The sequence below is a fragment of the Lepidochelys kempii genome, chromosome 18 (genome assembly GCF_965140285.1).
Source record: "Lepidochelys kempii isolate rLepKem1 chromosome 18, rLepKem1.hap1, whole genome shotgun sequence".
Taxonomy (NCBI): domain Eukaryota; kingdom Metazoa; phylum Chordata; order Testudines; family Cheloniidae; genus Lepidochelys; species Lepidochelys kempii.
Genome location: NC_136397.1, coordinates 23200666 through 23224061, shown reverse-complemented (window position 1 = coordinate 23224061; position 23396 = coordinate 23200666). Strand labels below are relative to the sequence as shown.

Below are 23396 nucleotides of genomic sequence, written 5' to 3'. Positions count from 1 at the left end.
CTTACGCTTCTTCTGGGGACCTGTTCTTAGTAACTGAAATGGACAAAGAATCCTAGCTGCTGAAGCTGAGTGAGCAGAGCTAGACTTGTTAACCTTGGAAATGGTCAGAATCTTACGTTTTGAGGTAAGTGTCAGAAGGTCAAGATGTATAATGCAGACACATTTCTGCTTGCCCCACTGCATTGAGTAGACTACCTAGTTGTTCTGTACAATGTGTTGAGGGGCACAGCAGCTATGCGGCAGTGTATGCCACACCAGGCATTGAGAGCAATACCGAAAGCAGGGAAGCACTTGTCCCCTTGTGTGGTTGGCTGTGAAAAGAAACTGTTTTAGTTTAATAGGACTTTGCCCCTATCGAGCACTGGGACAGGCAACTCTGTTTGAAATGGCCGTAATGAGCTCCCAACCCGCACCCTATGAGCGATAGCTACTGATCTTATTTCTTTGTGTCACAAAGAATGATTGACTAGACTGCTAGTGAAGTTCAGTAGCTGGGCAAATGGGGTCATGTGCAGAAAGTCTTAATGGGGGGAGTTTTGTCATTCCAATATACTGAGTGTATGATCAAGCAAGCCATCACTCCAGTGTCAGGGCTACATAGCTAACTGATGTCACTGCTTAGTATCCTCCAGGCTTTCAAGTGAAATAGAAACTACATTTTGGGATAGTATTACCAAGCTAACACAGCTATTCATTATATAAAGTTGAAATGCTCTTTCCCTCTTCTTACATAGGCATAGAATTCCCTTGCAAAAGCCACTTACAGCTTTTAAATGCTGAACCACCCCACAATGTCCTGAGTGAAGAATATTAATTTAAATAGTCTAGCTTAAACAGCTGATGTTCACCCCCAACACAGGGACTGTGCATTCCTTTATCTGTACACAGCCAGATACACTGTGTTCAAAACAGTAGCTCAGGTTTGCCCGTTTGTCTCCACATAGACCAGAGCAGGTGGGGCAGGGGATGGCAAAGGAGTAATTTTTTTTTTTTTTTTCAGCTGGGAGCTGCTAAGGACGATTTAGTCAGATCAGTGGTAGGCTCTGAGTGAGTGGTGGTTCCCCCCCCCCCAGATAACTCTAAAGTAGGCCAAATTCTGGTCAGTTACAGTGACGTAAATCCAATTAATTCCAGTTGTTCACTAACTCCAGTGGAGTTTTTCTACAATTCCAGTGGGTGTGGCCAAGCAGGATTTGACCCAGCATTTACCTCTTATATTTCTGAAAACAAGACACACTGGCACACACAGCAGAATGAGCATACTGCAGAGAAAAAAAGAACTAGATAAGTTAATGGAGGATCGGTCCATCAGTGGCTATTAGCCAAGCTGGGCAGGGATGGTGTCCCTAGCCTCTGTTTGCCAGAAGCTGGGAATGGGTGATAGGGGATGGATCACTTGATGATTCCCTGTTCTGTTCATTCCCTCTGGGGCACCTGGCATTGGCCACTATCGGAAGGTCAGGATACTGGGCTAGATGGATCTTTGGTTTGACCCAATATGGCCGCTATGTTCTTAATGTCTTTCGACAACAATGGCAGCAGCTACTTCCTCTGACTCTCTCTGCAAAACCTGGCTTGCCCTTGTCTAGGCTTAGTGATTGGCACAGATACAGCTACTCTGCTTGGGAATCGTAGAGTGCAGGCAAAGCCTGAGAGAATCTCCGATGTCTGCTTTTAAGGGATGAAAAAATATTCAGGGACAAGTCCTTCCAACAACCTTGTTTTCGCCAGGACAGTCCTCTGAGAGTGTGCTAGGAGGCAGCTGGGGGAATGGACTTGGAAGGAATAGCCAGCAGTGTGAATGAGGCTTCATCTGTAGCACTCTCAGAAGTGACATGTGCTGCCCCTCCTCTGAGGGGAGAGGACCCCAGGAGAATGAGTAACCCACATGCCAGCTTCCTTGTACTAAAACAATTTGCCTGTTTCTTTCCTTGGCGTCTGGAGCTACATAAAAGAAATTTTGTATGACTCCAGCCCTGCCATCTGGAGCCAAAGCTTTCCAAGCAAAGGAACAGCACCTGAAAGAGGGCAGCTTTCATGTTCCCATTTAAGTCTCTGATCAACAATGTATAATTAGCTTGGAGCAACTGTCCCTTTCAATATTAATTCTCCACTTTATGGAGCGCTGTGTCCCCTGTGGGGGGATTGGGGCTTTAGCAAGCTGACAGTGAAGCATCCTTGCTTCACCCAGAAAGGACAACTGTTGTTTTATGTGCAGTTGTTCCAGGAAGTAGCCAGAGTTTAAGCCCATCTCCAGGATGCTCTCCTGTGGAATATAGATTTCAGAAGCACCTCAGTGTCTTGGTGCAAACCGTGAATGAGATCTGACCAAACGACAGACTGAGAGATTGTACTTCAGGGTTTCGCATTGACAATGAAAGAATGCTTAGCAGGCTGCCACTGCTTTGCTGCAGTAACGAGAAGGCGTTTGGAAATAGTGTCATTCGAGGAAATCGCCCCTAAAGTTCTGGCTGAAAGCTCTGTCCTACACTGCAGGTGCTTTCCGTCAAAACTCCACCAGAGCATTCCGCTCTTTTAAACTAGTGGCCGCTGCAGATTGTTCTGACTTGCCCGTGCGTGTTGGGTAAAGCCTTCAGAACAAGTTTCTCGTTGCAATTGGAATTTAGGAATTTCTTGTAATGGGAGTTTCGCATCCTGTGTCCCGCATGCTGTACACCTGTCTCCTTAGGCTGTACGCTCTTTGAGGCAAGGAGTGTTTGTTTACCTCTTGTAGAGGTCGGAGCCCATTATCAGTGCTTTTAAGATTGCATTGTGTGAGAGGCACAAACAGGGTCTGTGTACTGGTGCCTCTTCCATTTAATGCCTTTTGATAGTGCTTCTAATTCTGTCCAGTCAGAAGCTGGTTTTCTAGCTCTAGTTGTGGGGGGGAGGTGGGGGAGATGCAATGAGGAAAATGCTTGAATGTAGCTTGAGGGATTTTACAGAGACATTTTGCTGTTTGAAATGGATAACTATTTGTTCTGTACTGTAAACGCTTTGGAAAGAGTTGGAAGTAACTGTACTTGACAGGTCTATAATTAAGACTTACTCTCTTTCAACTTTGAAATGAAATGTCAGCAGCAAAATACTTAAGAATTTCATCATTATAACAATGAATGATTCCTGAAAGGTACACTTGTCTCACTGTTTGTAGCTATGTGCTGCTGAAAATTGGTTAAACTAGGGCTGTCACGCGATTAAGAAAATTAATTACGATTAATCAGTAATAGAATACCATTTATTTAAACACTCTTGGATGTTTTCCACATTTTCAAATATGTTGATTTCAGTTTCAATATGAAGTGTACAGGGCTCACTTTATATTATATTTGCACTGTAAAAATAAGAGTATTTTTCAATTCATCTAATACAAGTACTATGGTGCAATCTCTTTATCATGAAAGTTGAACTTACATATGTAGAATTATGCACAAAAAAAGGTTTTATTTTTGAATGCAAGGTCAAACTTTAGAGCTTACAAGTCTACTCAGTCCTATCACTCAGACAAACAAGTTGTTTATGTTTGCAGGAGACAATGCTGCCTGCTTCTTCTTTACAATGTCACCTGAAAGTGAGAACAGGCATTCACAGGCAGTGTTGTAGCCGGTGTTGCAAGATATTTACATGCCAGATGTGCTAAAGATTTGTATGTCCCTTCATGCTTCAACCACCATTCCAGAAGACATGCGTCCATGCTGATGACTGGTTCTGCTCGATAATGATCCGAAGCGGTGCAGTCCGATGCATGTTCATTTTCATCATCTGAGTCAGATGCCACCAGCAGAAGGTTGATTTTCTTTTCTGGTGGTTTGGATTCTGTAGTTTCTGCATCAGAGTGTTGGTCTTTTAAGACTTCTGAAAGCATGCTCCACACCTCATCTCTCAGATTTTTGGAAGGCACTTCAGATTCTTAAACCTTGGGTTGAGTGCTGTAGCTACCTTTTTAGAAATCTCAGATTGGTACCTTCTTTGCATTTTGTCAAATCTGCAGTGAAAGTTTTCTTAAAAGGAACAACATTCTGGGTCATCACCCAAGACTGCTATAACATGAAATATATGGCAGAAGGAAGGTAAAACACAGAGCAGGAGACATCCAGTTCTCCCCCAAGGAGTTGTCACAAATTTAATTAACGCATTCTTTTTTTTTAACAAGCATCATCAGTATGGAAGTATGCCCTCCGGAATTGTGGCCAAAGCATGAAGGGGCATACAAATGTTTAGCATATCTGTCATGTAAATACCTTGCAATGCCAGCTACAAAAGTGCCATGTGCCTGTTCTCACTCTCAGGTGACCATTATCTCCTGTAAATGTAAACAAACTTGTTCATCTTAGCGATTGGCTGAACAAGCAGTAGGACTGAGTGGATTTGTAGGCTCTAAAGTTTGACATTGTTTTGTTTTTGAATGCAGTTAAGTAACAAAAAATCTACATTTGTAAGGTGCACTTTCATGATAGAGATTGCACTACGGTACTTGTATGAGGTGAATTGAAAAATACTGTTTCTTTTTACAGTGCAAATATATGTAATATAAAGTTGAGCACTGTACACTTTGTATTCTATGTTGTAATTGAAATATATTTTAAAATATACAAAAACTTGCAAAATATTTAATACATTTCAATTGCTATTCCATTGTTTAACATTGCGATTCATTTTTGAGTTAATCACTTGATTTAACTGATTAATCGACAGCTCTAATTAGAACATGTACAAGGTGTGTTCAGGTTATTCCAGTACTTTGGAGAGGTCAGTGATTCAGTCAAAGACGGTGTGTTACCATAATGAAACAGCTGCATTGCTTTGTAGACCCTAGGAAAACATAACTTATAGAAATGAACTGTTGTGGTCTGTCTGCAGGCACACCAGGTGTCGCTTCCTTTTTACTTGCCTTGGTCCTCTTTAGAGAAAGTAGCAAAGTTTTTGTCCCCTAAATGAAGCAAGGAAGTCGATCAGTCTGAAAACCAGCAAGGTATATGTGTACCCAGGAGCGAATGAATTCTGTGAACAAGATGTGCATGGCCTCGGTTAGGGGCTAACTAAAGTGACTGGCTGCGTTGAAGGTGGCTGAATCTTTCAACCTGTGACACCTCCAAGGGCAGGAACGCCTGGCAGCGAGTGACTGATGAACACTAGAGATTCTGGCATAGAGGAGGAAGCGAGTGGCTGTGCACACACCCATTTTCCCCCCTCACAAGCCAGCATGGCGCTGTGCGTCTTTGGCCCTGCACTAATAGTAATTGGACAGATCTGGTTTTATGTGACAACTAGGGCAGCCATGGAATCTCTCAGCATCTGGCTGAGTACTGAGGTCAGTACCTGTTCATCTGTGGATCCCTAGTCACACATCCTTGGTCTTTCCTCTGTGGTGTAACTGTGTGACCTGTGTGTTCTTTCCCTTCAGTATGCATGGAAAGAGCTGGAAGAGGAAGGAAAAAAACGCTACGAAGAGCAAAAACTGGAACGACTGGTAACTAAACAGAGAAATGGGGACATCATCTTCCCTGTAATCAACCCAGGTAATGCAGTCAGCCAGAGTGGTGATTTCTTAAGTAATCCTTATTTAGCTTGCAAAATTCTTCACACGCTCCTTCTCAGGCTTCCAAACTAGTAGGATAAGACAGAGTATTAACTTGGTACAACAAGGTCTTCACTGCACCAAAACACGAATTCTCCACCTTGTCCGTCCCGAGACTCCATGTTGTAACCAAAAAAGGTTTTGGGTCCCACTCCCGTTTGCCTAAAAGAAGAGGGTGGGACTGGCTGGAACCCCCAAAACTTGTTTGCAGACTCCAGGATGAGAGCCCCAGAGTCGGACTTAGGCCTCCATCTCTGTGGGGCAGTTAACTTAGGACTCTGGGGAAGAAACTGAAAAACCTGTTCTGTAAGTTCTTATAACATGCTGACTTTGGGCTATGGTGGAGATCTGCACTTTACTGATAGGGACCCACATTTCCTCTGAATTTTCAGCCTTGTTTTCTTACCCTCATACTGCTTAGAACGTGTATTGACACATTACCCGGGTGTATTGCCAGTAAGTCTTTAAAGAGCACTTTTCATCCATTGATCTCAGCTCTTTACAAAGGAGGTAAGGATCAGATCTGCCATCTTACAGGTGGAGAAACTCAGGCACAGAAGTTAAGTGACTTGCCCAAGGTCACCCAGCTGGCCAGTGGTAGAGCCAGGGATAGTCAAATTCTGTTGCTCTATCCACTAGGCAACACTGTCTGCCCTCCTCAGACTGTGAGGTATCCAGCTCGGAGGGCATGGAACGAAGTACAGTTTTAAAGGCTAGCCAAGCACCCCCCCGCCCCCCTCTCTCTCTCTCACTTGTATGCCTCAACCCACCTTTCCATTTCCCCTCACCTCATCCTCCTGTCCCTGGTAGAAGGGCTCAGGAGGAACTTCTTCCATGACTTACTGATAGAGGAAAATGGTTCTTAGGGTTAATATCGGCATGTTTGTTATTCATAGATTTTTTTTTCCATGTAAGATCCTGCTCAAACTGCAGGTGGGACCTGTCTTCCCAGTCCATAAACCCAGGAGTCATAGAACACTTTCCCTGGACTTACCACTACTCCATATTCCTTCTTGTTACCTTGTGATTCCCCGCAGGTGATGTGTGCTCTGGGAATGCCTGCAAATAGACAGGCTGCTGTTCTAGGCTACAAGAAGGGCAGCCCTGCAATTCATTCTCTTCCTGTTTCTGCAAGACTGGCGTTGTAAGAGACCATGTTCAGCTCCCACCCTGACGTGTTAATCACACGCCTTGTGGCTGCCCATTCCACTCAGATGTACTTGTAGCTATGCCTGACAGACTGGCCTCTTACAGCCCGGGCCCCAGGCATTCCCATCAGTACCTAACCTTCGAGATTACTAGTTCTATTCCTTGCATACCCTGACCTTTTAAGGATGATTCCCTGCTCATTCCTCCTGCTTTTTAAAGGCTGTTCAGACCAGGATGTGCTGATCTTTCCCTGGATATTGTCAAGATAAGGTATTGCCAACCTCAAGAGATCAAAGCTCATGACTCAGGCTATCAGTCATGATTGGCCCCAAAAAATCAGACTAAAAAACGTGTTTTTTTTTAAATCATCTTGACTTCTAACTCTCCTCTATTCCTCTGCCGATGTGTGAGAGAGAATTTCAGGTTGAAAAGTCAACCTTTTAATGTGCACAAAAATACATACCTCTCTCTGGCTGCTCAGATGAAGACTTCCCTTACCCCCTCCTGGCCCCAAGATAGGAGAAGCTGACTTCTCACATTCCTGTCTTCACCTCGCAACAACATTTCTCTACCTCCTGCTGCCCAGTGTCTTCTCTGCCTGTGTCCCAGGGGCACCAATGCTCTGAGTCCCCTGCCTCCTGCTGCCCCAGGGCCCTCTCTGATCTAGTGCCATGCATGCCGGCAGGGCAGATCTATCCGCTCCACCACAAGGCTGTCATTCAGAGTTCTGCTCCTATGCCCATCCCTGAAAATTGTGGGATCTGAGGAGCTTCTTGCATCACCGTAACAGTGTCTCCTGCAGGTGCCAAAATCCCGTGATTTGCAATCGGTTCCTGAGAGTTGGAAACACTGCCTCTTCTCCTGCCTGTTTGGAGAGGAGTCCCCTTCCCCACCACTACCCCCAAGATGGGGGAGCTGCCATCCCATCACTGTTCTCTGCACCCTCTTCAGCTTCCCCCACTACCCATCATGTCCCCTGCGCCTCATTCATCTTTCACTGTGGCTGCTGCTCCTCGGACTGTCCTGTTCGCTGCCTGAACTGTGCAGTGGCAGCCATTTTGCCTGTGGCCAGGGCTTCAATGTCACTGAAATCAGTGGGCGGTGGCAGCCAGCCATCCTGCTGGCTTCAACCCCAGTCCTGTTAATGGGAGATGGTGACCGCCTTTAGTATTGGTGAGTTGGAAAATTCGTGAGTTGGGTCTGTCATGTTTTCATAAGACAGGTGGTAAATGCCCCACAATTGCTAGTCATAAAATTGTGAGAATTGCAATACCTAGAGTTTGGTTTCAGTAGAAAAACTTTCATTTCTGTCTGAATCTGTGTGTTGGGCGTTCCCATAGCATGGTTGAATGGCCTCCTTCACTTACGCATCTTCTCATCTGTTGCTGGAGAATCAGGTTTCCTTCTGCGTGTACTTGCTGAAGAAACCCATCGTATGCCACTTAACATAACTCCTGGACTTGGCTAACCAGTGTTGGAGATCCAGTGTGTAGCTATGAGATCAAATGCTCTTGGCTGGAGTTGTCAAGGTGTGTCTGGAGATCATCAAAGAGCATCTGGAATTCTCCTGGCATTCCATGAGGGACATGATCATACTGGCTGTCCCTTTGGCTTAGAAATTCTGACTTGCCAGCTGGCTTTGGGTTCCATGTCTGATTTCTTGCTGCCCAGGTGACTTGTCATGCCATTCTAAAAGGCTCTGCCCCGCTGTGTCCTTAGTGAGTGATTTATAAGAGCTGCTTGTTTCCTCGCTCCTGCAAAGTGCTGCTTCCCAGGTGAGAGAGCTCACTTTAAGGAAGCCATTATTCTCTTGGCATTCTTGCCTCCGTTATTGCCAATAGGAAACTTTCCATGGACTCATGCCTTTTGTAATCAGAAACCCAGAACTCTCCATGCACTTGGGTAGGAGTGTGTCTGCCCATCACTGTAAAAGGGCAGTGGTTTCCAGTCTCCCAGACCACTAGTCTCCAGGTGGGAAAACGAATAGACTAAACTAGGTTACTTACCTGTAGCCTGAGGCCTCCTGAGTTTGCCCCTTCAGAGACCGCCCCTCCGTCTGCCTTGCTTGTCTTCAGGGAGCTGTTGGGTTTGACGCTGGAAGTTCAGAGCACTGAGGAGCTGAGCTGCTGCACTCGGCTATTTATAGCCCTCACGTAGCCTAGCATGTGCAATCCAAGAGTGTGCATCTGTGGATTGGAAAAGACAATTCTGGCTTTGTTCAAGGGCTCTGGCTGAGAGTCTGTACTCGAACATAACGCTGTGAGATTTGAAATCTAATTTGAGAAGCTGCTAGAGCATGTGACCAAGTAAACTTGTAAGTCCCTTTCTGAGGTGGAGTTATGAAAGAGATGGCATGCAGACTATTTTTGCCATTTTGAATAGAGGCTCTTTCTCTTCAGCTTGTTAATTTTTTAACTACCTTTAAAATTTGAGAACAGTACAAGGTTTCAGGCGTTTGGACAGTAGTTGCCTAGCAACAAGTCACAAGGGGCAACTGCGTTCCTTTGGTCTCGTTCCGGAGCCCGAAAGGTTTTATAAACCGTTTTGCTTGCTACGCCACATGTCTATATCCAGGTGAAGATGAAATGGCTTAATTTTTACAGCAGTGACAAGCTTTCCTCAATAAAGATCAGGAAAACGTGACTTTTTAATAAGTGTGAACGTTGGCACCGCAGCTGGCTGCATGAAAGCCTGAATACTCCTAATGATATCTGCCGGTGCTTGGAGGTGATGGGGGAGCTGGCCTGCCCAGGCTTTGTACTCCCCCTCCCCGCAGCTCCTGTCCCAAATGGCAGCAGCGGGAAATGCAAGTTGGGCAGCGACATGCTCAAACACTGGTATCAACACCTGTTCCAAAAAGTGTCTAAGGTGAAGAGCTGGGTAGATTAGGGGATTCACAGTGAAATAGGCTTTTTAGCCCCCGGTTCAAATCTGGCCCACATTGGCAGCGATGGAAAGCCATTAACTATCATTTGGCTGCCTGTGTGAAATTGGATAAGTGTCTACATTAGACGTCACCGTCACAATAGACACTGACAATCCTGAGTTGAAACAGATGTAGAACTGAATGGGCATGAAGGCGGACGGCTGACTTGTCTTCCTACTCATGGGCATTTCCTCCACATTGGGCTGGCATGGAGAAGCCTGCCTGTCTGCTGTGCAGTAACTGTTCTGTGGATAGACTTCATTGTTTGGGGCTCCCAATAAAGTGTCTGTTACCAACACTGAATTCCTTTGCTGTTCGAGCCCATGAAGATAGAATTCTGCAACGTCACAGGGCATGCTGACTCTGCAGACCTGCAGTTCTAGCTCACGTGGGGGGGGGGGGGGCTGACGTCCATATCTGTTTGCTAAAAGAGGGTACCTAGATAATGAAAGCTGCTTATATACCCTTTTTCTTTGCTCTCCTTGCCTCACAGATAGACAGACTAAAGGTAAGGCTATTTCAGTTAATTGACGCTGTGTCGTGTGGCTGTAGCTGGCAAATGCACATTAAGGGGAGATTTTTAAATGCTATTTGTTCTTCTGTTACTCGAATTATTGAGCTTCCCTTTGAAGGCCATAATGGCAGGCAATTGTCTACCAGATTTACTTTTTTCTCAGTATAAGCCAAAGTTCATACAAACTTCTCACTGAACATAGGCTTTGAAAAGCCATTTTTTTAACCAGCGTATATGGGCAAAAGCTTTCACTTAGACACTTCAGTGCGGCTGTGTATGGCGCACCAGTGATCAGTTCAGATACCAGTTGCAGCTGCAGTGACAAGAGGGTACAAAACCAGAAAGTGTTAATGCTGGGCTGCAAGCGGAGTCCTTTACCGTATTGGTTTCCCAGCACATTTTCAGAATCCTTTCTATGATCTGTGGCACTGAAACCAACGCGCGCACACACACTGAAATCAGCGGCACCCCCCCCCCCCCACACACACACAATCTCTTGTTCTCTCCCACCAAACTGAGGTTTAGAAATGTTGAAGTTAATCCCTTCTACATTGGGCTTGGCTGCGGAAGCCATTTTGCAGGTCTTTGGTCCCTTTTGAACTGGAAGACCTTTCAAGAAGCAGTTTGGTGGAACAGCAAGGGCAGTAGAGGTTGGGCTGAGAGCAGGAGTATCCTGTGAGGCCGCAGGCAGGCAAGAATGGGCTCGATTCAAGGCTGCTTTGGTTAAGGTGGCTCCGCTCAGGATGCAATTGCCAAACGGAAATAGGAGTAACTTTAAAACTACTGATTTTCAAATGTTAGCTTATTCTGAAGATCTAGACTAAAAATAAAGCCAAATTTGTAGCTTAAAGAAAGAGGTTTCATTTGACCACAGTGAACCTGTGTGTGTCACGTGCCATTTCCTCTTTTCAAAGACTTGCTGACTTTAAATGTACATCGCAGTTTTTAATAAGGTAGCACAAAGATTTTTGTCCCATACAAGGTGAGCTAAAAGTCTGGTTCAAGCTCTTAATGGCATTCTTGTAGGTCAGTGGGAATTCTGATGATTAGAGTCTGAATCCTTTATATATAGTAGGTCTGACCTCTGTTTTTTCTTTCCGTAGAACCGTACACTGTGGGCTATAGCCAGTCCAGCCTGATCCATCTGGTGGGCCCCTCAGACTGCACTCTACATGGATTTGTACATGGAGGTGAGTGGCTCTGGTTTTACCACTGTTGCATCGAAGTGTGATGTGTAACTTTAGAACTCAACCACCCAGCCATTGTTTAGCAAGAACTAAAATACAATAAATTTAAAGAGAGAGCGAGGAGTAGTTGTGGCACCTTAGAGACTAACAAATTTATTTCGGCATAAGCTTTCGTGGGCTAAAGCCCACTTCATCAGATGCATCTCTGTTCATCTCTAAGGTGCCACAAGTACTCCTCGTTCTTTCTGCTGATGCAGACCAGCACGGCTACCACTCCGAAATAAATTTATGCTGGGTATTAAGGGCCTTGAATGTAATCACACTCTGACTTGGGTTCCGTTTACACAGCCCGTGGCAGTGAGCTCCCAGCCTGGGTCAGCAACCTTGGGTTGGCAGGCTTGCATTAGCGCTCTAAGAAACTGTTGTAAATGGGGCTTTGAAGCTGTGGGCTGCAGCTTGAGCTCTGAAGCTAGCCCTGTCCCTAGGCTTCTGAGCCTGAGCTGCGGCCCCAGCTACCGCTTCGAAGTGCGGTCTGCACAGCTATTTTTAGACCGCTAGTGCGAGCCCTGCCAACCTGAGTCAGTCGACCCAGGCTGGGAGGCTCGTTGCCGTGGACTGTGTAAACAGGCCCTTGGGGGCTCTTACAGAAGAACAGAAGTGGGAAAATATAATATTTTTTTTATTTGTAGGGTGGTAGCACCTAGGAGCCCCTGTTGTGGCCCAGGCACTTATGTTAGGCACTGTGTGAAGATACAAAGTGAGTCAGTGAGGCCAGACTAGATTAGGTTGTGCTGAGAATTGTTTGAGATACTAGGAGCACTTTTCAGAGAGAGGTGTCTAAATTCCCATCTACTTTGGTAGTGAGACTTGTAACCATGTGTGATACCAGCTCTGCAAGTGCTGCCCAAGGAGAGTATATTGCGTACCCACGGTGCTGCATCAATTCTAAACGCATATGCACAGATTTGCTACATCACTAAATATATGTGTGTGGTATCTACTTCTATAGGAACTGGATTTGTTAACGCCTGTACTGTAAAGTACTTCCCTTGTATTGAAGGAACTGGTTTTCCAGCTCTGATTTTCCTAGTACTTCAGTTTTAGTGACTTTAACTGCAATAAAATCACCTAAATGGTGACCCTGTTGCTTTGGATGCTGTTGCATGACACTTTCTCCTTACCCTTGTGCGTCTTGGTTTCTGGGTTTCGGCTCACTTCAAACAGTAGTTTTATAACGTCATTTGCATGCAAAAATGAGTGCAACTTTAATGTACCAATGTGTGAAACTTATTCACTAGTTCGGAGTTTGATATCTGCATGAGCCACTCCTGTTGGTATTCTGGAAGGATCAATAACATTCAAGTGCCTGTTAACTCACATTCAGACTAGAAAGGAATATTTAGATGCTAAATTACTTCAACTTTCTATAATTGCAACATCTTTGTCAATTTATGCAAAAAGCCTCTACTGACATATGCTCCCTTTTCAACTGGTAATTGGGATTTGTTTAGCAGCAGCTTCACAATGCACCATTTCCTTGTTTAGTGTGATACATACAATTGATTCATAAGCTGTGCCTAATAACACCAAGCACAGTCATCTACTACAGTAGAGAACAGCGCATGCCGTGCGGGAGTATTGAGACTGGATAAACAGAGTAATGGTCTCAAGATAATGGAGTGGTGCAATTTTCTCATTTACCTACAAAGGAATCTGAAACTAAATAAATCAGACACTCTAGCGAAGCAGTAATTCAATAAATGCTTTCTTTGCAGAGCCATTAAATGGTCATGCCCCTTTATTTACATGGAAGGAGTGCAGCGTTGCTCCTTGTAAAGTCTTAAAGTGCATGGGGATATTCAGTTAGCTTCTTTGTTTGCTAATGTGTCATGTTATGCAAATGTCTTCATTACCTCACTCCAGTGTGGGGAACCAGGTGTCTTCCTCCTGTTGCAGCCACTGGAACCAGCCCTAAAGATTTGGGGCATAGCCACATTGAAGAAATGGAGAAGCCCTTAGCCTCACTTATTGTTGACCTTCCTACTACATTTTAATATGCTCTTTAGTTAATCAGGCATCCAGAGAGTAGCTTTAGCTATGTATATTGAGGTTAGAGCAGCGGTTCTCAAACTGTGGGACAGGACCCCAAAGTGGGTCATGCCCCCATTTTAATGGGTCACCAGGGCTGGCTATGTAATAGGGTTCTGTGTGTCATAACTTAGCCAAGTCAAAATTACTTTCACATCAATTCTCACAGGGCAATCTCCCTGCCATGTGTCATCTTCCAAATCCCTCGGCAGTATCTGTTGTACAGCTCTTAAACAGAGTTTAAAAACTTTTTATAATGGGTAGATCCGCTCGCAGTGTCATCAGCAATGCCTGTCCATTGGAAATCTCTACATATAAACTATAGCATGTTAATTTATAAGGGTTCTGGCAAAGGAAGTATACACTGAGGGGGGGAAACAGTCTGGTGCCTTTGGCTAACAAAAGCTCTGCACAGTCACGTCTTAACCAGACATAGTACGGCCAATGCTGTAATCTAAAATGTGTACGCCATCTGTATAGATGGAACTCAAAGGTGAGGTGACTAACATCTAGCTCTAGAATATGGCAGAAACATGCAGCCAGACATACCTCCACATTCAATTGATGTGAATAGTGAATAATTAAACTTTTGGTTTCTCCCATGTAGAAGAGAATTTGATAGCTGACAGGGAAATAAATGAGAGCAGAGTTTAGTTTTTAAATTGAGAGGTGTGCCCTTAAATACTGATCACATAAGAGCAAATCAAATCTGTCTTAACGTAAAGGAAGAGAGAATAAAACTGTTTGGATGAATTGTGGGAGAAAGCAACACCCTTACTTTTGAGTTTACAAATTTAAGTCCAACCTGCTAGTAAGCAAAACCAACTTGATGGCTCTACTTTCTCCAGTATGCAGATGTAATCAGGCCCAATTCATTGCTCATTCTGGATCTTGTCACGAGAGTAATCAGAGAATGGAAGTGTTACAGGAGTAAATAACCATTCCAAGCAGAATGGTGTTGCTGATAGCACATTGTGGAAGATGCACACAGTCTGATTCCAGAACGTGTGAAATGAAAGCCTTCAGTTTTGAGCACCTGCAATTTCAAAAGGGTTGTACAGGCAAATGTATCCAGTTTCCTGCTCCTCTTCTAAACAAAAATATAACTGGGATATCATCCCCAGAAATCAAGGTATAATTAGCAGCTGTGAGGGTTAAGTGGCATAAAGCAACAGATGCTGCAGCAAACACAGCATCATGTTCTATTTAAAACCCCGTGTAAGTCACAGGGTCCTGGAAAAATCCCACTAAAGCTGTGGAGTGATGTCTGCTGTGAAAATGTGATGTTCAGTGTACTGTGTGAACCTTTGTTTAAATTCAACCTCTAGCTTTAATCTGTGCTTACAAGTTTTTGCCTTAAAATTCATTTGAAACTTTACTTATTCATTCTAATTTGTTTTTACATTTTCAAACGTCTTCAGCTGCTGCTCTTACTCAATTAATAGATGGGAAGTGAAGGCATTTTCCCCAAGCTCATTAAAATGAGGAGTTTTTGAAATGGCTTTTCTCTGTTTGTAAGAAGTTGTCATACAAGCGCTTCCCCTTCCTAACTCTACCTTTGTCTGTGAGACATCTCCATACACTTCGAAAGGAGTGAAAGCCAACACCACACTTGGTTCTCATTTCTCTTTCATATGCAACCGTGTTAATGTTAGTGCTGGGAAAGGTAAATGATCTTGCTTAAGTCAGTCATAGTATGAAGGGAGACGTCATGCAAATTTCCAGCCTTATTCTACTCAGCCAACGTAGATCCTAATCTGAAGCAGGCCTCGCTATTCCAGTCCTGTACCCCGGCCCCCCACGGCTGCCGAAGCCCACAGTCCTGACCTGCAGTTTCATTTGCTGACTCATTTCAACAAATGGGAGTGAAGTATGCAAACAAACTTGAGGGAGTGAGTGGTGACTGGCCATATTCTTTTCTCCCAGTGCTCCTATGACTGCCGCATCAAATGGGAGCTATGAAAATCTGTCACCAAACTGAACAGGCTCCTTTCCATTGATGCCTAGAACATTCCCTGGTACTCAGGAGTTGATCATGTACCGGATTCAGAAGTTATCGCATTATGGCTAGGTAACCAGACATGCCATTGAGTTTTTGGATCTCAATTCACTTGTTCAACAAGAATTTGGGTCCCATGTAATGTTAATTGGATACTTCCATAGGAGGTTGAATTTCTGCTCCAGTCTCTGCCTTGGTGAGCATGGAGGTTTTGAAATCAAGGGTTTGCTCTGCGCTGTCTGACCAGTCCTGGTGTCCTCATCCATTTTCTGAAATACTGAGCTATGCTGCCCAGCTGCTGGAGGGCTCTGAGGGCTCAAAGGAGTAACTAAATTCAGATGAAAGGGAGTGAGTTGGAACCCAGACTAACTTAAAGCAGGCAGTGCTCTTTCCCTCCTTTTTTGCTGGCTTCTTCAATAGAAGGGTTCCTTCGTATGCCTGCTTCTGATTCTGCTCACCATAGCAATTGGCTCCTTTTCCATGCCCCTTTGCCATGTACTTAAGGGCTGAGGAATTAGTGGATTGAGTAATGGGAATCCTCAGGAAAGCCTGCACAGGGGACCAGAGCAGGGAACGGATAGCTCTTTTCTGTACTTTCTGAAGTCAAAATAAGTAGCAACAAGCTATATATAGGGACAAACGAGGGGCCCTCTATTGCCCTGTTGGGCTGTGAATGCGAAGTCTTGTTTGAGAACACACATAAAGCATTCAGTGAGCAGCTGGGAGCTTGTAACAGGACGTTAGTGTAATCACTTCTGTAGGAGTAACTCTTCACTGCACGATCAGTTGTAGCTAGTGGAGAAATGAGCTGTTGCTCTGGAACTGCGTGCAGGAACGTTGATTTTTCTGGGCGCCTTACGTGGTGTTGCCAACCCTTGCAGGGTTTGTGTTTTTTCTTTCCGCCCTGATGTCAAGGAGGAGCGATCGGCGAATGGAGTAAATAACCATTCCATGCAGAACGATGTTGCTGATGGAGCTCCGCTTTCCTTTTAAAAATGTCCATTTCGAGCACTCTTGGTGGTAGAGACCAGCTTCACGATGTGATCTGAGGGACGCTGAAAGGTGTAAACAGAAGGCAAATGAAAACTTAAAATTCTTTTTAAGCTAATATCAATTTGGGGGAGCCTGCATCATGACTCTTTTGAAAACTGGGATTGCAATATTGCTGGACTGTGTATGACAGAGTGAGTTAGCCACTGTAAGGTCTGCAGTTGACCGAGTTAATGCTGTGTTCGTCACAGTGGTTAGTGCTCTCATGGAGTCACTAACATCAAACTGTGATTTCGTCAGTGCAACTGCAGTTGTGTATGTAAAAGTTGAAACAATTAGAGCAGTGATGGTGGTGGTTCCATTATTGAGAGATTTCCTTAATCAAAAAGGAAGAAATATTGTATCTTCTGGCAGGTGAGTCAGTACCATTTGTGATGCTAATAAAATGAGTGATTACTATAGTAACTCGTCATTACCAAGCATTCCTCTGCCGCCTGGGATTATGTAATTAAAACAGTCTGGGGAACACAAGCACTTCCTATAAAGTGACTATGTTGGCATTTAAGGGAAGGCAGGTCAGGGTCCCCTTTAAAAGCCCTGTTTATTGTGTGGCTGCTTGCTTCAGGATGTAACACAGCTTGGCAACATCCTACCTCTGTCCACCCCCCAAAACAGTCTAGAACAGCTACTTCAGCTGTGCGTGGTGGACTGGTTTGGGGACAGCCTTATGGCTGTGCAGCACCGGGTCTCGGGTTATTCTTCAGCCAATGGTGACGGAGAACTCCATGCCAACAGTTGGTTCAGTTCGGAGGTTTGAAGGGAAGAATGCATACTGGTTAAATGACCTTACCTCCCTGGCGGACATGCTGAGCACAGTGGAATGGCTTCCTACACAGGGAGCTTGCTGCACACTGAACCCTTGGAGGGTGGGGGGGAAGTGGGGAAAGTAAAGGGGATGCTCCTAGAGGGGCAGCTTTTTATCACATTAATTCTAATAGGGCAGGCATAGCTTGAAGGCTGCCAGGCTTCTTTGAGTTGATAGCCCTGCACGGTGACTTTGGAGTAGAGTTAAACTTGGGCAGAGTTAGTCTAGTTGCTTTTGGTTGCTTTTGTCTCCCAGGCTTATTACAGATATTGATTTCCCGTTGAGGCCTCACATGATCTGTTGCCTGTGGATAATTTTAATATGACTGGGTTGTGTGTAGTCAGCAAGGGGGAAAGGGAACCCTGAAAAGAGCAAAACTTGAAGCCGAATTCTGCCATCCTCGTTACAGTGACTAATACTCTGCTGTGCATTAAGCCCCTGCCTTCGGGGGGTTATTCAGGGGCCAGATCCCTGAAGAACATTTCAACCGTAACAGCGATGACAAATTGAACCTTGCTTTCCAAATGCTTTCTCAGCAAACACGGGTTCTAGCCTGCTGCTTAGGCAGTCCCAATCTCTTGGCAGCCTAGTGGAAGGTTTACATCATTACCAGGGATTGGGGCCACTTTGACTTTTTAGCTGCTTTGATGGTCTAACTCGAGCCAATGCACTGTAGGAAATAGCCTTCCTTTGGGCAAAGGGGAGGAGTTACATGCAGATGGACTAGCTGAGTTAAGTCTCTCTCATTGCTAGTCCCTCGGACTGTGAGAGAAGAGGCAGATTCCTGCCTGTTGTTGGTGTTTGGAGCCTGCTCATGAGGAGAAACTGCTGCATAAAGCCCTTTGGCCCCCTTCAGACAGGACACATCTCCTTTTTACTCCACCAGCACCTAGAAGAAGGAAATTCCATGTCTATAGGGAGTGGCTGAGATTCTGGCCAGACCCCATCAGAGTCCACTTTGTTAGAAATCAAAGGGAGGAAGTGCTGGCTCCAGCAGGTACAGCTTCCTTAACAGTGTCAAAAGAGAGCGGGCTGATGGTGATCAGGGAAAGAGTAAGGCCTGTCAGGTACGAAGAAGCGGGGTCTGCTGACCCATTTCTTGTTGGTCAGTATGCTGGGTGCTTTGCACTACACAGAAGAAGTCAATGTAGACTTCTATGTAATAAGGGTCCAGTCTTATAATGCTGACCTTCCCCAACCTTGATGGGGTTGAAGAGGCTGAACAGTAAGTATTGGGTGTCAGTGACGTCCCATAAACTGTGTAAATGCTTTACGTCACAAAGCTCAGCTTTGGAACACTTGTCTCTATGCAGCCATTGTTGGCCTGCAAGTGTCAGTGTCTCCATTTTACACAGAGCTGCTTGCATACAGGCGCTGGCTGAGATTTCTGTGTGTAGCTGGTAATAGTAAGTAGCTGTTGTGATTTGAACAAGGGACTTGATGGGCCCTTTGGGGGTGTGATTAATTGGCTTTAGCTAAAGAGTAATGGGATGCTGCATTTAAAGCCCTCTTCTAAATCAGGGTTAATGTGATTTCATTTGTCTCTGACAGGCTAGCAATAATGGCTAACGTGGAAAAGCAGAGACGTGCACATATGTCTCTTTCAGAGCTAGTCTGTACTAAACTGTTATCTCCCTCTCCAGAGCAATCCTTGTGCTATGGAAATGAAGCCTGTTCTGACTGATCAAGGAGATTAGTTAGATGAGAACCAGAATGTGGGATAGGGGATCTGCTTCTCCCACAACTAGGACATGTGCATTGCTGCTGCTATCAGTAACTATACCCGTAACACTGGTGTTTCTGTGGGAGAGAACTTAAATCACTTGGCATGAGAAGTGGAGCGAATTCATAACTGGAACTCCAGTGTACAGGATGGGATGCAAGCAAACAGCTGTAGTGCTAAGCCATTCATCATTATGACACCCCTCTTCATCCTTGCAAGCTACGCTGGGAGAGCCTGAATTCAAGAGCCACCTCTGGTGACAGTTGTGAGGGTGGCTTTTGTGGCACATGGACACCTGTCTAGCACAGTAGACAGACTCTATTACACACTTGCCGTGGACCACTTGACCAGTGGCAGTGAGTCTCAGCAATCCACCCAATTGCTTATTTCAATCATATTTCCTTAATAGGTTTCTTCAGTGGCTGCATATGCAGAGTTTGGCATTTCTGTCTCATCTGGTGCAGGAGACTCTTCTTGAACAGTGTGGTGTGTGTGATCAGTTCTTGAGACACAATATCCTCTGTTTAACCAGCTAACACTTCATGCATATGTATTGTCTCTGGGCCACCTGTTTCCCTGGAAGCTTTCATGTATAAGTATTTGTTGGGCTTTGACTCCTTGTTAGCCATTTTAATTAAACTCACATAGTGAATGTCCTTGCTGCTTGAATGAGGCCTTAGTGTGTCTGGCTTGATATTTCATTCCAGAGGTACTGAGTTCTGGTGCATTTTATGGATGCGTGGGAAGCCTGAAGACAAGGATACTTCCGTATCTCCTGGAAGTAAAAACTGCATTACCGTGTCTCTATTCTCCCCAACAGAATGCTTTCCTGCCCAAAGCTTTGTCAGCACTTGACAGCTCTTTGGTGCCTAAATCAATATGCTTCTCCTGATTATTCTGGGTTTAAGGAAAACTCAGCAAAGTCTCCCCACCCCCAAATCTCCCTTAAAAGTAAGTTAAGAGGATGGACAGTGAATATCATGCACAGCAAATGGCAGTGACACTGCATAGTGACAAGTAGTATAATACACTTCAAGCAGAATCAGATGGTATTTATAGAGTAAGTCAGAGCTTGGGTTTAGTCCAGCTCTAACCACTGTGGTGGTCTGCTATTGAAGAAAGGTAAAATAATCTCCCAACTGTACCATTGCTGTAACAAGTGTAGAATGGGGGTATCAGTGTAACCAGTTACAGACTGGCAGTTTGAGTTTAAGGAGGCACTTACCAAAATGCAACTAAGTCAATCTAGCAATCCATCTTGTGATGGCAGCTCCTGTTGTGAGGAGGGGTGTGTTTGGGGGGGGGGAGGGGAGAGAGATAACCTGGAATAAATTAATCTAGATATTCAGCATTTGAGTGAAATCCCAAGTCCCACTCTTGCCAACCGTTGTTTGGTGGGGTGGCCTCTCTGTAGCAGTAGAAATCTTCAGCTTGCTAATGGCACGAACAGGCACCACTTAGCCTTTTATAGAGAAGTGCAGCGAGGCTCCTAATTGTAAAATACAGGTACAAACGTGCTGCAGTATTCCCCCTAGATGCAAGCAGTGAGAATATGCTAGAAAAGACTTCTTGTGAATTATATATAATTCACAAGAAGTCTTTTGATACAGATATTTTGATAACTTTAAAAATATCTATATATAAAATATAATTACATTTTTTATAAACTTTTAGCCCCAATTCAGAGGGGCTTATTTAACTCACCCATTAAAAGCCTAGAAGGCACTTTGGGTGCCTTAAAGTAATCTGAAATCCTTTTGGTGTGTAGTGTTAGAATCAGGGGCAGGTATTTTGGTTTTTTGCATGCTGTTCCCTACTCTATGGCCTGATCCAAACCCCTTTAACATGAACAGGAGTGTTCCTCTTGACTTCAGTGGGCTTTGGATCAGGCTATTAATTAAAAAAAACTAAACCCTTCAATCAAAAATGGAATAAAATAAATGAAATACTCTCCTCTCCCAGTCCTACTCTTAATGCTTACTGTTAGATCGTTCTCTCTCCTTGAAACCTACCCCTGGCATAATGCCTCCAAATCACTCCCATCTGGCATTTGTTTTGGCAAGTGCTGAGCTGAGACTTCTCCCTCTTCCTCCCCACTAAGCTCTGTTCACTGTTACCTCTTTTTCCCCCACTCCATTCATCTGTGTTGTCTTCCTATCTGACACCAAGACTGTGTGCTGTCTGTACAACACCTGGCAGCATGGACTGTAGGGCCAGGACTGGAATGACTAAGCACTGCTAGAATACAGATAATACAGGCACACTCTTCCCAATTCATCAGTTACCCAACTTTTGATAAGTAAAAGGTAAAAGGGGAAGATTTTCTTCACTGTGTTGGCCAATTAAGGTTAGGCATTGCTCATGAGTTCAGAACGCTCCAGTAGCTCCTGTTTGGAGAAAAACATGACCTCGTCATACATCAGATGCCTTTGAAAAGTTGTTTTAAGGATCTATTTTTAACAATGTTTTCAAAGATAGTCAACATGCTGTCAATTTAAGATCCACAGACAGTTAAATGTTACATTCAAAAATATCTGCAGTACCAGATGTTTGGATTCACATTTAGGCCAAGCACGGCTGCTTTTTTTAATGTGGGAAAGAACAAAGTGAACATTTGAGTAATGTAAATCCTACAATTATGTTATCTTTTAAGTTGCAAATCTCAGATTATAAATACAGAACATGCAATTACTGTAATTTGCTGAAGTAATGTTCCCCTGGTTGGCAGCATCCATTGTCTGAGAAATAAGAAAATGGCAAGGATTTACAGTGTGAACCTGGAAAGAGGTGTGTACAGAAAGGGAAAGTAGATGAGAGTTCCCAAATACACTGTAAAAAGGTCAGATCAATACCAACTGCAGTGGACAAAAGCGTAGGTAACATCCAGCCTACACCCCTCAACCCTCTGGCACTAACAGAGGGTGCAGCATAAGCCAAAGATCCAGAATGAAGACATGAAAAATAGCGAGGGATTGTTTATTTTATAAGAATATTTTCTTTGTCTCCGTTTCTTGATATGGCATTTTCTGCTCTAACCAGGTTTGACAGTTGTAATGAGAGCAGTGGGTATAGAGAATGTAATTGAATTTGGATGTAAAAGGAGAGCTCTTCCACTTTGGGTCAAATTCAGAGATGCAAGTAGTTTAGTACCTTTCTGGATTTTGTTTGTATGAAGGAGGGCGGAATATAATATTGGGTTTCTGGTTCCATAATCCAAAGTGCAGAGAGATTTTTGGGGCAAAAGAATATTGGCCTTGGGGGAAAATCTTTGTCTATCCTGGGACTGCTCATAGATCAATGTGTGGCTTTGTGTAGCTGTACACATCACCTTCCGTCCTGCAGGATCCCAAAGCATTCTACAAATGTGCGTAACAAAATAGGAAAACAGATTAAAACATCTACAGCTGCACACACATTTACAGTTCACATAGCAGCACTTATGGTACAGAGCGTACAGTAAATTCTGGGTTTCTCTCAGAATCTTGGTCTAGTGCTTAATCAGAGATACTGAGAGTTCTCCTATGAATTTCTCATTGACTAGAAGAGGAATGGCACAAATACTTCTGCTCCGCACTTAGTCAAAGATCCCCACAATGCTGTCAGGAACGTGGATTAATATTGTTTGTTCTGAGAAGCATAGGTGCTGGAACTAGGGTGCTGGGGGCACTGCTGCATCCCCTGGCTTGAAGTGGTTTCCATTATATACAGGATTTACAGGTTCAGTGGCTTTCAGCATCCCCACTATACAAATTGTTCCAGCAGCGCTGCTGAGAAGCTTGCAGATACTGAGGTGGGGAAATAAAGGTGTTAAACCTCCATGTTACTCCCTGAACTGTCCATATTTGGTAGAAAAACTATTGTTTGAAGAAAAATGCAATTTTATTACTTTATAGCTCATATCCTGTGCTTTGAAGCAGTAAAAGGAGCTGGAGAGGATGTCACCGTTTTCGCATGCTTGCAGCGCTGTGCTATTTTTAGTAACCGTTAGATATTCTGTCAGTGGAATCTTACAGTGTGCTCTGCTTTAGGCCAAGCAGGGCTAAATCTCAGTGGAATAAAATGACATATTTAATAAACTGTACTTGGCAGACTTGCCTTGTGTTAGTAAATCTTTAAGCTATTTATAGCATCTTACATACAATAGAATATGATAAATGCAGCCTGTATAAAACAGCTTGCTTATCCACAGAAGGTGAGTTCCCTTCACCAGACATCCAGACCGCCGTGAAGAATGAATGGTCCGACTTCACTATTACTTTAGCGCTCATTTCTCGAAAGAAGGGGGAACGTGCTTTAAATGCCTTAATCTGTGGGAAGTGGGTTGTAGGAAGTGTCTCGTACCTGCTGCACTGTTAGTACAGAGAGTGGCAGCCGGTT

At 44.2% G+C, this 23396-nt stretch overlaps 1 protein-coding gene across 2 annotated transcripts in view; it reads left to right on the top strand.

Annotated features, from left to right (window-relative positions):
• Positions 1-23396, top strand: part of ACOT7 (acyl-CoA thioesterase 7) — a 108263-nt gene that overhangs the window by 44058 nt on the left and 40809 nt on the right. The window contains exons 5-7 of one of the 2 annotated variants that reach the window (XM_073316626.1): positions 5405-5519; positions 10147-10161; positions 11271-11357. In XM_073316626.1, coding sequence (XP_073172727.1) covers positions 5405-5519; positions 10147-10161; positions 11271-11357 — 217 coding nt within the window. The remainder of the gene's footprint in view (positions 1-5404; positions 5520-10146; positions 10162-11270; positions 11358-23396) is intronic. The other variant, XM_073316627.1, reaches the window with a different exon arrangement.